Below are 16,055 nucleotides of genomic sequence, written 5' to 3' on the forward strand. Positions count from 1 at the left end.
CTCACATGCTGGAGATAATTTTTTTTTGCCATACAGTGTTGCCATTACTTGCTTTGAAATCCCTGAGTTTTTTTAATCAAAAATTTGTTAGAAATGTATAATAAAATTTCTAATTTTCTTCTAATGAATATTTCTAATTAGACATCTCATGATTTTAATGCATGTTGCTATAAATCAGTATCATAAAAAGTAGAAAAATGTATTCGTAACCGTGTTTATTGTTTTTAAATTGCTTTTTTATTACTCAATAAATGTCTAGATGAAATTTGAAAGTATTTTAGACTTAAATGAATGGCAATATGCTAGCAAGTGGAAGATAAAAGTATTCTATTTGAGGCAGAAGCAACACACTGCTTTCGTTGAACCGAGTTTCGAAGTTAAAATTGAAAGATAAAGGTCCTCCACTTTGACAACAGTCTGCAGATAAAAATAAAAATGCTTTGATTTGAACAGCGTTTCCACTGTTCGTATTCAAATTGTTGACATAGTTAATTAAAAATTCATTAAACGCTTATAAAATATGAAATAAAAACAGTTGAATAAATTCTAAATTCCGACTTCCAGGTGTACACATTTGGGTGGAGGACTAGGTTATTCAAAATTTGATGGCTGTAAATACCGTCGATATTTTTGGCAATGCAAGGAATATGCATACATACATGTAGACTCTTCAATATTTAATAATGAGACAGGGTGAAAATATTTGGTAGCAACAATATGAAGCACGATACGTCATTTATAGTGAATCGCCACAAAATCTCATTTCGAGACTGATAACCCTTTTTGGGCTAAATAGCATTAACAATTTACCTACATTTTAAGCATGTACAATTTACAAAATATGAAATGGATAATTAAAAAAATTCCAAATTTGGCCTTCCAGATGCCCATATACAGATGGAAACGTCCGTTATTCGAAATTTGATAGCTCTAGTTACCGTCGTTTTATCACAATGCGAGAAACATGCATCCATTTATGCAGATTCTTTATAATTTTTTTAATATAGTATAAGTCTTTAATATTTGGTGGCAGCAGTTTGAAAAGTAAACCAACATTTTTTCAACAGTTTTCAACACAAAATGCCAAAATGAAATTAATAGCCCTTCTGGGCTAACGCCTCCCCCCAAAATAACTGCTGCTTTTACATTAAGAAGTTTGTAATTATCTTGTTTTAATTACAACTATATATTCATGACACATTTAGTTAAAATTTTTGTTGTTAATGGTGATGAATAAATTTTCATTTATAGGGAGCAATATCATGATAAAGCTCCGACAGCTCGCCAGGGAGCGAGAGGAGGAAGAGCGCAGGGAGCGAGAGGAAGAGGAACGTGCACAGGAAGCAGGTTAGCATATTTGTGATATGATAATTAAAAAGACAAAAATAAAAATTGTAAATGATATCTTCAAAAGCAATGTATATTAATTTTTGAGTGTATTGTTTGTAAAAAAGGAATAAATAAAATAGGTATGTTAAACAGTTAAAGGTTTACAGCATTTAAATACAATAACCTACTTTCAGAATACAAAATTAATGAAAGAACCAGGTAATCAACAAAAATATTCAAATTGTATCATTTTGTAAGAGTCCTTTCAATTATGTTAAAATCATGTAATGGTGATAATTCTGAAACTATGCACTTCGTTTTTATGTGTCCAGTTGTACATTACTTTACATGCTAATTCATAGAACTGTAAAAAACGGAAGAAGATTGAGATGACGTATTGTGTCCTTTGACCATATAAGCACAATTAAATTAAGATTTAAAATAAGCCTATTTATTAAACCTTCCATAGCTGTAAGATTAAGCAATTATTTCTTCCTCAGCATGCATATCTGTCAGTCGCAAATTTGTGTTGCAAGTTTTTGCCTACTACTATGCATAACTAGAATGTAGGTAACTCATTGGATGACTGTCAAAAGGTTAACACACTAACCTCACAAGAATACGTGCCTCTCCGCAAACACTTTGATAGTATTGTGGTTTTTGCTTTGGGGATTTCATCATTTTAGCTCAGTAAGACAGGAACAAGTACGGGGGGGGGCACCACGACTTCGCCATTGACAAAAATGGTATAGACCTCCCATGCATTAACCTTTCTAGAGAACTGTTCCCTCTGTGGGGAACACAAGTGCCTTTTCAGGCATTAATTTAAGATCTTATAAAAAGGCTACATTTTTAGTATATTATTACATCTATGAATACATTGAATAGATGTAACATTGCTGTACTTGAAGTTTTACATTGGAGCTGGATTGCATACATTATTGATTGATTATAGTGGACTTAAGTCATATTTACGTTGGTTAGTGGTTGTAGTGGTATTGCAGTGTTTTTACATTGGCTTTTGGATTATATTGAGTGCACTTAGCAGCTCACGGTTTTGGATTATATTGAGTGCACTTAGCAGCTCACAGTTTTGGATTATATTGAGTGCACTTAGCAGCTCACAGTTTTGGATTATATTGAGTGCACTTAGCAGCTCACAGTTTTGGATTATATTGAGTGCACTTAGCAGCTCACAAGTATAAAAAATTATTCATGATTTCGTAATTGTTGCACTGTGTTAATATAATATTTATGGTAATTTGTATTTAGATGATATTGAGTTCATATTAGTAGTAAATAGTTCACTGTCTCTGGTGATGGGTATGCTATTTTTGTGCTTTTATTATTATTGAAGGCACTCCTTATATGGAGAAGTGCTGTGGAAATAATGCATTGATGAATGTCACCTCTGATGAAACTGAGTTTGTATTCACTTAATCACTCAAACACCGAATCACTGAGTGGTGCTGAGCAGTTAGTCACCATTAGTAATACTTTGAGTTCATAATCATGATAATCACTGAAACATTGGCCGGGACACTATTCTTTGAATTGGTGGAACATGGTATCAGTGGGATTCTGAGTACTATGTCACATGAAGCAGTGGATTACTGATTTTTGATATTATTGATATTATCCATTGCTTTGCATCGTTTGTGAAGCAATGGATCCGTGGAAACTTGAGAAACTGGGGCATTGAGCCACATTGAGTAATGTTGTGCATCTTGTTTGATTTATTTTTTGGGGGGGCTGGCACAGCTCTAGACCATGTTGACGTAGCTTGTCAATTAGTGCTTTAATGTTATAGGAATGTCAATGTTTAATTGAACCTTTGGAATTCTACTCCTGATTGATTGAGGTGTGTACATGATGAGTTGATGTTAGTGGGCATTGTAGAAGGTAATGATTTGGATCACCCCTCTTCCCACATACAGACACATCTGATGTTGAGGGATTTCTTTCGCTAAAATATGTGGGGAAGGGGCTGTGGCCGGAGATAATACTGTGACAGGTAAAAATTGGATATGGTACCATTCTCGTCTATCTGTCATAGAAGGCTGTGCGTACATCTGCCTGTTATTCCTTGTGACCATTATAGTTTCCATTCTGTTAAGCAGGCTGTTTTAATTTCTATTTTAGGGCCGATTGTGGCCGTAGCATGTTTATTTCATCTCCAAGCTGTTCCATTGTGGCTTGCTTTGGCGAGGAAATCGGCTCTCTCATTGCCTTCACAATTGCTGTGCCCTCTTGTCCAGGTGATGATAAAGATTTTGTTACTGGAGGTGATGGTATCTTTTATTTTTTCTGCAACTCCTGAGGTGGTGCTTGAATTTTTAATCGTATATATTGATGATCGACTGTCTGTCACTATGTGGATATTATTGGTTTGTTCAGTGTTACAGTGAGCACATTTTGTGAGGAAGCATTTTTCATGTAGTGGAATATATCAGTTACCAATTACCACAGACTAAACTTATTATTTTTTCCATTTGCCAGATTTTACATCTAATGGATTATTAACATAATAAATGCACAATAACAAAAATGCAACAGGAAAGTATGGAACAGGTATCACGTGTCGATTTTAGCCTTCTTGTTTTAGGACTTCATTGCAAAGATAGATTACCTGTAATAAACTTTTAACTCTTTTAAATGGATAAAATTCGATGACTTCAGAAAAAGAACACAAGTCGTTTATTTTTTCATCTAATCAAATCACATAATCTACCAGTTGTTACTGGGCAACAATCTTATGTTGTCATCTTATGAAAATTAAAATGTACAGACATTAAAGATAAGAGGAGGAAACATAGAGGACACTACACATTTCCTTCCCAGTGAAAATGATTAGGAGACATAATCCTTTAAATGGGGTGAAAACCTGATGGTCCTTCCACTGCTTGTGGTATGGTTGTGATTGACACGGAGATTTGCACTGTGTGGGCGGATCTGGATAATCCATATGTCTGTGGGTTTCAAGAGGCTGCTCATCATTGTCTTTTATGGTAAAACATGGTTTTTCAGCATATCAACTGAAATTCTTTTAACGGTTCCATTAATTTCAATGCCAAAATATTTAGTGGTGTCAGTGGCGTAGTGAAGGGGGGGAAGGGGGTGTATGACGCCCCGGGCGCTGCTCGCAGAGGGGCGCCAAATGGTCTCCAAACAAGATTTTCCAGAAAATTTCAGTTTTTATTTCGATCAATTTCTGGAAAATATATTTAAAATGAATAATTATTGCAATATAATTAATTACTTATTTTCTTGATTTATCTGATAAAATGTGTAATAAAATGTTTGCAGTCCATCAACCAAATATTTCCATATACAAAACATTCTTTCTGACCACTTTATTTCTCTAAGAGATATATTTTTCTTTTTTTTAAAAATGAAATGCATGTATAACTCGCATTTTTTTATTTTAAAACAATAACATGACCTTGTCCCGAATTTCTCAAACATATCCAGTTTCCAAAAACTGATTCCACAATCTGGAATTGACATTTTGGGAAACTCGTAAGGCTTCCGCTGAAATGGATTGCGTTTGACTATTCTGGAAACAACTGATGGTCTTCCTGGTTACTGATTCAACTAAGTCATCTTGCTGAGAGATCGTATATTCACTGCTTCAAAGCATTCAATACATGCTGATTGTTTTTAGTTTCCTACTAAAAAGGAATGCTACTGGTCGCTCCTTATCTAAAATGCTTAGTTTCCGACGTTACAGACTAAATTTGCATATTCCCAACTTTGTAAACATTATAATTTTCCTTTATAATCTCTTCTATTTCCTTTTGTTAAAAAGGTTGTCGATTACATGGTTATTTAATACCAAACTCGCAATGTCCCATAATTCTTTTGAGCAGTGAATGTCTGCAAGGTGTTATTCCGCAGTAGAAAAGAAACTGAACCTAAAACTCCACTTCAGATCTATGAAGAAAATGTTTTTCCAAACCAAAGTGTAGCACTTCAAATACTCCTTACTATTTCATTATCAAATGCTAGCTATGTTTTAACTGTGATTTTTTTGGGGGAAGCCAAAAAGATATTTTGCCCCGGGCACCAGTTAGGCTCGCTACGTCACTGCTGTTTGACAACATAAGGCCAAAGATAAACTGGTTGCAAAGATGAAGTGACCGTGTTATTGTAGACGAAAATGTAGCAATTCAAAATGCATTTTGAGATGAATACGCTTGTATATCCATGGGTAGTCTTTGGAGAAGATTTCATGTTACAGATTATACTTTGTACTATTTCATGTTACGGATAATACTTTGCACTAACTCTGAGTGTGTGACATTAGGGATCGTGGTGATGAATTCTTCGAGTAAACAGAGGGGACTTGAACAAAGAAACTCTGCTGAAGAGTATCCTGTATCTTCTTTCAGTGCAGAGCATAATCCCAGAAGAACCAAGGGTAAAGTGTCTACCCAAGATTGTAAAACAATATTGTCTACCCAAGATTGTGCTTTGTTGTAAATGACATTTTCAAACCCAATTAGTCCATACAATCTTGAGTTGTCGCCCATTTAATCCATACGATTGTGGGATGGTATGCGGCTGTTTTGGATTTTTGAAAACTGAAGTATTTGCTCAAAGATGAGAAGAGTTGACTTCCAAACTGACATCCTTGATGAGAAGTAATATGCTGTGGTATTCCAAAACAAGAAATCCGGGTTGAGATCATCCCCTTTGCAATTTGTTTCCGCTAATTGATCTGCCATAGGAAGAGCTTCAACCGATCTTGATAAACTATCAGTCATCGTTAGTAAATGTATGAAACCTTGACATGAAGGTAAGGATCCAACAAAACCAATGTGAACGTGTTGAAAACACATTCAGGTGGAATGTTGAAGTCCTTAAGAGCTAACTTTGTATGTCTTTGAACCTTATATCATTGGCATTCCATGCGTTCCCTACACCATAACTGACAATCTTTATTGAAATTTGGCCACATGAATCTTTTCATGATTAATTTTCTTGTGCTTCTAATCCCTGTATGAGATAGGGTAGGAATAGAAGAAAATATTTGTCTGCGAAAGTTTGAGGGGATGTATGGGCGGTTACTGTTGGTAGAGACATCTCAGTAAATCATTTTGTCAATACAGTGCCTGAATGGAAATCTGAACCATTCTCAGCCTCCAGTTGTTTCTTAAACTTGTTAACTCTTCATTATCTTAAAATTCTGCAGTAGTTGCGTAATCAGTTGGAGACGGTATTAATTCTGGAAAGAGCATCTGCAACAACACTTCCTTCTGCATTGACAAAGCAAATATTTGTTGAAAATTGAGCAATATAACTCGATTGTCTTGCTTGTCTGGGAGAGGCTTTGTCTAAATGCTGTTGAAAAGCGAAGGTGATAGGTTTGTAGGTTATAGAAATGTTGAAATTGGCAAAGTATAAAGTTGGTCATGGGCACGAGTGCTTTTGCCCTTGGGCTTGTAGCAAGTAATGCCAACTCATTTCTTGCCTCAACCCTTTCTTGAAGAAAGATCTTCATTGAACTCCTTACATTTTACATAATATACATCATACAACATATTCATAATACAAACAACTGCATGTAAATATCTAAGATAATTAGAGGGAACAGAAGTTTTTTTAAAAAGATTGTTATTAGATTTATGTTTTTATCATTCTTTGTGCTGCTGTTATTTTTAATTTTATAAACATGTTTCAAGAAGCACAGATTCTTACCGCACATAAAGTTCGATATTACTTAATGTGATGGCTGTGGTCTAATCTACTGATGCAATTTTTAAAAATATTTAATCTAAAATAATATACCGTATTTGACGGCATATAAGATGCTGTTTTTTTCCTAAATTTGGTCTCGAAAAAGTTACCTGCGTCTTATACGTGAAGGTAATTAATTGCATTCAATAATTTTTTATTTGGCTTTTACAAAACGTGAGAACTAAAAGAAACCACGCTATTGAAACGTTTTTTCCTTGTGTGTGGCTGTCTAAATAAGGGTGCGTCTTATATGCCATCAAATACGGTAATTGGTTTGTAAAATATATTAAATAATTTTCATATATTTTCCTCTTATTTTATGATTTCTTTCTTACTACACGATATAGCTTTCTATCAAGAAAGAATTATGAATTTTATCAATAATTTTCGGCAATTAATAGGATCTTAATTATGCTGATGTGTGGTTGATGCATATTTGCCTATCAGCTTTCTTTCACCTTTAACTTTCCTTTCATGGAGTAGCTTTAAAATTTCATTAAGCCCTGGCTTTTAGTTTGAGAATCGAAGAAAATGATGCTGGGGCTTATTTTCCAATTAGATCTTTATAGTCTGAGAAATATTTTGGGGAAATAATGCATTATTATTAGTGCACACAGTTAAAAAACTTGCTTTTATATCAAGAAATTTGTAATTATCTTGTTTTAATTACAAGTATATATCCATGCCACATTTAGTTTCAAATTTTTGCTATTATAATTAATGATGGCTAATTTTTTCATTTTTAGAGACCTGCGTGCCACCTCTGGTGCAGGACACCAGAGAGGTGGAAATGGTCGCGCAGGAGGAAGGTGCACAGGGGGAAGACGCACAGGAGGAAGGTGCACAAGAAGAACGCACGCCGGAGGAAGTCGCGTGGGAAGAAGACACGCTCGAAGAAGAGGTGTTCGAAGAAGAAGCAGGTTAGCATATTTCTGTTTGAGAATCTGATAAAAGAGTACTCAGTCTTGTTTGGTGTGGAACACTCGTGCTACGCACTGTAATCATGAAAGTTTGAGTTATCTGAAACTATTAATTTTCTTTAAACATCAAGTGGATTTTATATTTTGCAGTTTCATAATAAAGTACTTGCTAAACTCTCATTGTATGCTTCAGACAGACGAAGCACAACTTAACTTTCAAAACTTGCCAGCCGTGCCTACAACAGGCTTTCAGGTTTTTCCTGATTAACAGGTTTCTCTCCTGGCAAGCAGCAGCTAATCTTCTGTTACAAATCATGCTGATTATGATTTTATTTCTAATTTTAACCTATGCCATTTGACATAAAATTTACCTGCTATTTACTAAACCTCTAGACTGAGTAAGTACATGGCAAAATGAGACATAAAAGAAAAAATCAGCATAAAGCCATTAATAAAATGTAAATGAAATGTCCCCAGTCTTCTTTCAAATATGTCCAACAATTATACATGTAAAATATTTAATGCTATTTGTAAACTTTATAATGTGGATTTCATTCTCAAATTTGTTTTAAAATTATGTTTAATAAGAATGCATCCTAGCTCCTATTTTTTAGCTCCTATTGGCTGATAGGTCCTTAATTTTTTTCATTAATGGTCCTTAAAAGTACTTAATTTCCATGTGCAGAAATGTGTACGAACCCTGAAGCTGTGTCCAAAGTAAAGAGAGGCTTGCATTCAGAAGTTAGAATGGTTTTTTATGGCATAATTATTTTTAAAATAAAATTTTTCTGTTGAAATTGGGGCTTCTCTTGGAGAAAAGAAGTGGCAGAGCCCCTTCATTTAGGGCTCTGGACTTTAAGACACTCGCGAGCTCACTGACTGTCAGCTCGCTAGACGAGATGCTAACTCTGCATGGACCAACTGAGTCTCCACGTACCAGCAGGGCTCATACAGCTTTTGGCTTGTGTTGGAGAACATTCTGGGCTAAACCAGTAAGAATTCGTTCCAGAAGCTTCTCCATCCATCTGTGGCATATCGCCAATTTGTTCGACAAATGTGGCAACCCTATACCTGCCTTGTTGGGAAGCTATCATACCGTGCCTGGACACTTCGTAACAATACATTACCTTGTACTAAACTTTAAGTAAAGTATGAGATAAACTGTTGTCTACAATCAGGAGAATTTTTGTGTCATCAGGCAAACCAACCGAATTCAAATATTGACGAGCATTGGGTGCAAAATGATTTTCAAACCAGTCATTTATTAATGCTTGTGTCATCCATGCTCTTTTATTTGCACAATATATAATGGGGGAAAATCTTTACTCCTCTAAATTCTGGATGCCTGTATTTTCCCCCGATTACGAAAAGTTTACACTTGTGCATTCCTGCAGCATTTGTGCATGCTAAAATTGTTAGTCTTGAAGAGTCACTGGGAAGTAAATGTGGAACATAGATTGGGAACTGCTGATTTAGAAGTTAGAATATGATATTTAAATTATGTTTCTGTTTATTGGAATTTTACGCACTGTATGGTGTATATTCTAACATAGAGAATGACTATTGTGTGCCTTTTCACAATACAAGGCCTTCTTTGTTTATCCAACTCTTCTTCTCCCCCCCAAAAAAATGTATCATGTTTGTAATTGGTTTTTAAGTCACAGTAATATTGATAATATATTCTTCAGTTAGTCTCCAAGAATATAACTGCCATTTTCTCATTTATCTGTCCACTTTGAAATAACAAATCATATTGATAACTAATTCTTTAAAGCAGCAGTCGTCATTCCTTTAAACAAAAACCCTTACCATAATCAAAGTGTTTACTGTTTTATATATATATATATATGTATATAAACTTTGAATTTTGTATGTGACGAATTACTCTTCCCATTGATATTTAAATAAATCCGTGGCCTTCCAGTACATATCTCAGTACATATATCTTTTTTTTTTTTTTTTAAAATTTCAGATAATATATTAATTCTTTTCTTTTGTAGAAATCCAGGAGGGAATGATGACAGATGAGGTTTGTATAATTATAATTAAACTTATCTACATTATCAATTTGTTTTCTGTGCATGTTGTTATCTAAGGGCAGTGGTCTCAAACATAAATTGAATGTGGGCCTAATGCCCGATCTGAAAAAAGCTTATTCCAAATAATTCTAAATATGTTCAGCACACCTGCGGCCAAGTTGCTGAACAGTGGTAGTTTAGTTGGAGGTTCAAAAGCCACTTACAGGTTGGCTGCATGGGCATTTTCATGGTTTTCCCCAGGTGTAATATGTATACAAACCGGTTTCCCTTAGAAAGTCCTCCACTAATTGCCATTATCACGTAAACCAACCAAACCATCTAATTAAGTTGAATTACTGACTAACTTACTTCAGCTAAAAATAAGCATTTTACAAAATATTTCCAGGGTGACAAAATGTGAGAGCAAATAAAGACAACTTATTCTCTTTCTTATATTTATTAAGTTTTCCTTTGATGTATATAAAAAATATCCATATACAGTCAAAAGTCGTTAATTTGGACACCCATAATCCGGAATGATCTATAATCCAGACCTCAAAGCTAAAAATTTTCTGCGCATGCGCCTCGTTGATGACACACGCGCATAGGACCTTTTACCACTGCGCATATGCGTGTGCGCAAGTGCAGAATACGTTTTTGCGCGCACGTTTTATGTATAACGGACGGTATAATCTAAAATTATCTAATTATCTATTTCAGTTAATGTTGATGATTGCGTTGTTCCTTAATCTTCGAATTGGATCCGGCTTATTATTTTTTGCAGACTGTAAGAGCAATTTTATAAAAGTAAGCTTGAACTTTCGATTATGTCAAATAGAATTTCTGATTCTGGAGCTCCCAAAGGATTGTACAAAACGAAAGTATGTTTCGATGTCCATCAAACAAAAAGCGGAATTGCTGCAAAAAATGGATAAAGACATGAAGAATCTGACAGAGAGGTTAGTGAAAACGAAAAAATTTCGATTGACAAGTTAGTCGGTATTCTCGGCACAACAATTAACTGGACTTGAACAGCGGAACTTTGTAACTGAACAAGTACAGAATTAAAGAGAAAGTATTATCACATAAAACAAAGCAATTTAAAACAACATACATTGAAAGAAATGTTTAATAAAGTAAACAAATAAATATTAAGCTTTTTTTTTTTTGTAAATTTTGATACCCTTTAGATTATAATTGTTCTTTATTTCATAAATTAAGGTTTCATATTTTTAATTTTAGAATTTCTGCATGCCATCTTACGAGATTTAAACTGATGATCTATAATCCGGAAAAATCGATAATCCGGAATCACCGAAGTCCCGACGAGTCCATATTAACGACTTTTGACAGTATTTGTTCATTAATGAGTGAATTTCTTTATTTCCGACTACAGATTTCAGCTGCACCACCTGATAAACATCAGTCAATCTCATTCTTTTCATATTAATTATCAACTGCACAGAAAAAATTTTCACATCTAAATATGTACTCAAACAAAGTGATTGTTCTTATTGCGAAAATTCAGATATGAGGATATTTTACTTTTTTTAGAAGTATGAATAAAACTTAGTCATATCTATAGCTTGAAATGTTTGAAAAAATTTATATGAATTAAAAATATATATTTATATGATTTATATTAAATAAATTAGTTCTGTTTGTGAATTTTTTTTTGCAGTTCTTATACTCGTTTTGAATCATAAGCAAAATGATGTAAAACCGGACTCCGAATCATTAAAGTCTTAAACTTTTACTTCAAAATCTTGTCATAATAATGCTAATTCAGTTGATGGGCTACCAGTTTAAGACGACTGCCTTAGAAAAGGTTTTCTTTCTTGTTAATATACTTCCTTTTCAAAGATAATCAAAATGAGATGATTTATTGTATTTAAGATTCAACATTTTGACTGCTACTTCTATGACACTTAAAGTTCTGTACACGACACATTATTTATTATATTGTTATGAATTAACTATGTAAAAGCAATAGATTCAGGCCGTGAGAATATTATTTCTTAATTTTTTTAGTATAATTGATTGAAATAAATATTTAATTAAATCATGAATTTTTATTTAAATCAATCAGATTAAAGTATTAAATACTTTTTATAGAATTATATAACATATTTTTCACATTTTAAATCTACTGAAAATACATAATATGCCTCAATGAATAGTCATCTAATTTCCTATAAAATGTTTTGCTATTCCACCCGGGCTATGTCTGTCCACAGTCTCAACTGATAAACTGTATTAAATTTAAGAAGATCCCTTTTAAGGAACTGTTAAATTTAAACCTTTTCAATATTATTTTTCTTTTTTATCTCATTCAATGTTTCATTATTTAATAAAACTGATGTACTATAAAGAAAATGCACTGTGTATTGAGTTTGTACTCTTCTCAACTTATAAAAGGACAGGCAATTTAAATGAACAGACAGTTGCTGATAAATACACTCCACACTAATACACTGCTGGCCATTAAAATTGCAACACCAGAAAGGTATGATATGACGAACATCAAAATCATATGAAAGGAAGAAGAGATTGGGATATGCAAATGATTAGTATTTCAGCATATTTAGACAATGCAGGAGGGAGAAACGACATCTGAAGCACTGCATAAAAGAAAAGTTGTGTATTGTATTTCTCATTCGGAAAGTGCTTTTTAAGATCGGAGTTAGCTCAGAATATCATTTTATGTCTCGAATAATAAGAAGAAATGCTTACCAGCAAGTGTCGTAATTCGGTAGAGGCAGAATCGTTGCCTATCTAGAGTGTGGATTATTGTTCAATGGTATCACCCTGGTTGACATCCAACTATTGTCATGCGAATACAGAATCAGTGGTTTGTTGAGGGTCATACTGAACAGCATGCAGGATCTCGGTGCCCTCCATAATGAAAAATAATCATGGGAGGGTAGTGCGCGAGAGGACAGACATAGTGTGAGGTCAATTCTGCAAATCCGTACAACCACATTACGGACCATTACGCAAGAAGTGGGCATGTTTGCAGCATGCCTAGTATATGTTCATATGGTGTGTTGATGTTTGCAGTTGCATGGACTATCAGCATAGCAACCATTACTTTGGCTTCTCTTGACAATGCAGGATAGAGAGAGATGGCAACTCTGATGTGACGAATGACGAAGTTGGATACAGGAGTGGCACAATGTCATCTTTTCTGATGAGTCTAGATTCAGCATGCAGTATTTTGATGGCCATAAACATATCTGGAGGTTCCGGGGAAACAGCATGTCACCTGCTTGCGTTCGATATTGACATAGGGGCCCTGCACCATTTGTGATAGTTTGGGTAGCCATTTGGTACATGACATGCACATCTCTAGTTTCGATTGACGGTAATTTGAACAAAGATCAGTACATTTCTGACATCTTATGTCCAGTAGTTGTGCAGGATCTTTGATGCCTGCCAAATGCCATCTTCCAACAAGATAATGCCTTATCTCTAGTTGCATGTAGTGTTCTGACATACCTTGATACACAGGGTATTCAATTGCTGCCCTGGTCTGCAAATCTGTCATTCATTGAAAACCTGGTCATGGGTTGCTGAGAGACTGGCCCACCACCCCTCTTAATATGGTTGATGTTAATGAGTTGCCCACTTCTCTCACCCAGGCTCAGTTTGACGCCATGCCTAACCGGGTAGCGACTGTTTTTGCTTATCCTGTAAACCCCCAAAATGCCTACAAATTTAATCATTTTGTCTTAATGCCATACCGCATATGTACACTAAATTATCTTTTTTGTATTTGCTTTCTTTAAGGTGCTGCAGTTTTAGTGGCCAGGAGTTTATATTTATGAGAGTGGGAACTAAATAAAAATGTAAGAAAGAATGATTTTATAGGATACACACCTGATATTATAAAAAATTATTTTTACTCATATCTTCAGAGAAAAAAGAGGTGTATATTAAGGAATTTTATCAGACTTTTAATAAAGGTTGTAGATATCTTATGTGAGACACTAAATTGATTACATGATGGATCAGGCTATGTTAGATTTTTGTCAGGTTTCCTGACTGTTCAAGTTCACAAACTGGCAATTTTGATGAACACAAAGGATGCAATAACCAGTGGCAACAATACAAGGCATCGCCAAGATTAAAAAAAAATTCTTCTTAAAATCTGATTCTTGCATTTCTTAAAATCTTAATCTTACATTTGAACTATCAGGAAATCCAGTCTGTATGATGTATTAAGATCGGAGTTAGCTCAGAATATCATTTTATGTCTCAAATAATAAGAAATGCTTACCAGCAAGTGTCGTAATTCGGTAGAGGTAGGATTGTTGCCTATCTAGAGTGTGGATTATTGTTCAATGGTATCACCCTGGTTGACATCCAACCATTGTCATGCAAATACAGAATCAGTGGGTTGTTGAGGGTCATATTGAACGGCATGCAGGATCTCGATGCCCTCCATAATGAAATATAGTCATAATGAAAAATAATCATGGGAGGGTAGTGCGCGAGAGGCCAGACATAGTGTGAGGTCAATCCTGCAAATCCGTACAACCACATTACAGTCCATTACGCAAGAAGTGGGCATGTTTGCAGCATGCCTAGTATCTGTTCATATGGTGTGTTGACGTTTGCAAGCATGGACTATCAGCATAGCAACCATTACTTTGGCACTTTAGTACATCCATATACGCTGAAATGAACATGCTACTTTCAGCAAAACGAGTTCTTTTTTAGATTGTGTTGCACTATATTTTATTGAGTGTCACATTCTCTCCAGATCTGAAGTCATGGATTAGCCGTCTTGGATGGCCCAAATCTGGATTCCTTGGGAAAGAAAGCTTGGCTGTGCATTTGTCCAATCAAAGCTTGCATCCATTGGAAGATTTCTTCTCAGCTGTGAGACATTTTGACACCTGTTTAGATTGACTATTATTAGCAAATAAAGTTATTCTTTGAAGCGATAATTTGTGAAAGACATTCACCAGTATCTCTTGGAACTAAATTTGGCAGTTACCTCTTAGTTTACTTGAATGTTAGTTGCTAAGATATGTTGATGACTGGCTTTCCATCTTAGTGTGACTCATCATACGATGTTTTAATGCAAAATACTTTTTTGACTGAGCATTCTGAATTCAGATAGATGCAAAAATCTGCTTTTCCTACAACAAATAGTGCATGTGTACTCATGTCACATTAAAAAATTCTTTTTTGTTAATTTCCCTATTGAACAACTGTCTATGCCTGTCTTTTTATTATTCGGAATAATGAATTTTCTTTCAAAACAGTTCAATGAACAAGACTTAAGTGAACTGGCTTGAAATAAAATTTATTTCAAAATATTCTTTTCTGAAATATTCTGTTGACCAGCATCTGTACTGTATAAGTTTCCAGTTTTTGTGGTCTGTAGGCTCTACTTGCATTGTCTAATGCTGTACAGAAGCCCTGGTATAAGAGAAACTCTTTTTAGAATTTCTTTGCAAACACAAATACAAGTGCAATTTTTTCGTAAAAGTGCAGTGGTGTAAACAATTATAAAGTGAAGAATATCTATGTTAGAGATTATATGAAGTGCGATAAACTGCTTTCAAAGTTACTGAAGTTTTTATTTAAATGTAAACATTATTTATACAGACTCTTAATTCTGATTTTATCCTGTTCAGACAGGAGACATCTGCAAACTCCTGGATCTCTGCAGTGAGACCGAGAGGACATTAGAAAGTGCCCTCACAATAGGTAATCAAGAGTAGAAATTTTTTTTGGCATATGCCAGAATTGAATTTGTATGTATTTAGTGTCTTAATATGTTAAAACAGTGTTTACTGTTGTTTCTGCAATTTTGAATTTTCTATGTCGCCAATTGCTTTTGCCATTGACAGAGTTGCCATGCTACCTGGAAAACTGGAAAAAGTCAGGGAATTCGAAAATTGACCAAAAAATTCAGGGAAAAGTCAGGGAATTTAAATATTTTAGTCAAAATCTAGAAGAGTCACGGAATTTCATACAGCGACACCCGCCCCCCCCCAAAAAAGCGAGTTTTGCACCGGCAATGGAAGCGATCACT

General features: G+C 34.6%; 1 protein-coding gene across 1 annotated transcript in view; it reads left to right on the top strand.

The window, feature by feature from the left end:
* Window positions 1-16,055, top strand: part of LOC118192935 (uncharacterized) — an 88,661-nt gene that overhangs the window by 17,528 nt on the left and 55,078 nt on the right. Inside the window, exons 2-5 of the mRNA XM_085821457.1 lie at window positions 1,252-1,347; window positions 7,815-7,988; window positions 9,989-10,017; window positions 15,655-15,727. Of these exons, the coding sequence (XP_085677583.1) occupies window positions 1,263-1,347; window positions 7,815-7,988; window positions 9,989-10,017; window positions 15,655-15,727 (361 nt within the window). The 5' untranslated portion in view covers window positions 1,252-1,262. The remainder of the gene's footprint in view (window positions 1-1,251; window positions 1,348-7,814; window positions 7,989-9,988; window positions 10,018-15,654; window positions 15,728-16,055) is intronic.

Source organism: Stegodyphus dumicola, chromosome 7 (genome assembly GCF_044657685.1).
Source record: "Stegodyphus dumicola isolate Sdum_Otavi_A_Nest chromosome 7, ASM4465768v1".
Classification (NCBI taxonomy): domain Eukaryota; kingdom Metazoa; phylum Arthropoda; class Arachnida; order Araneae; family Eresidae; genus Stegodyphus; species Stegodyphus dumicola.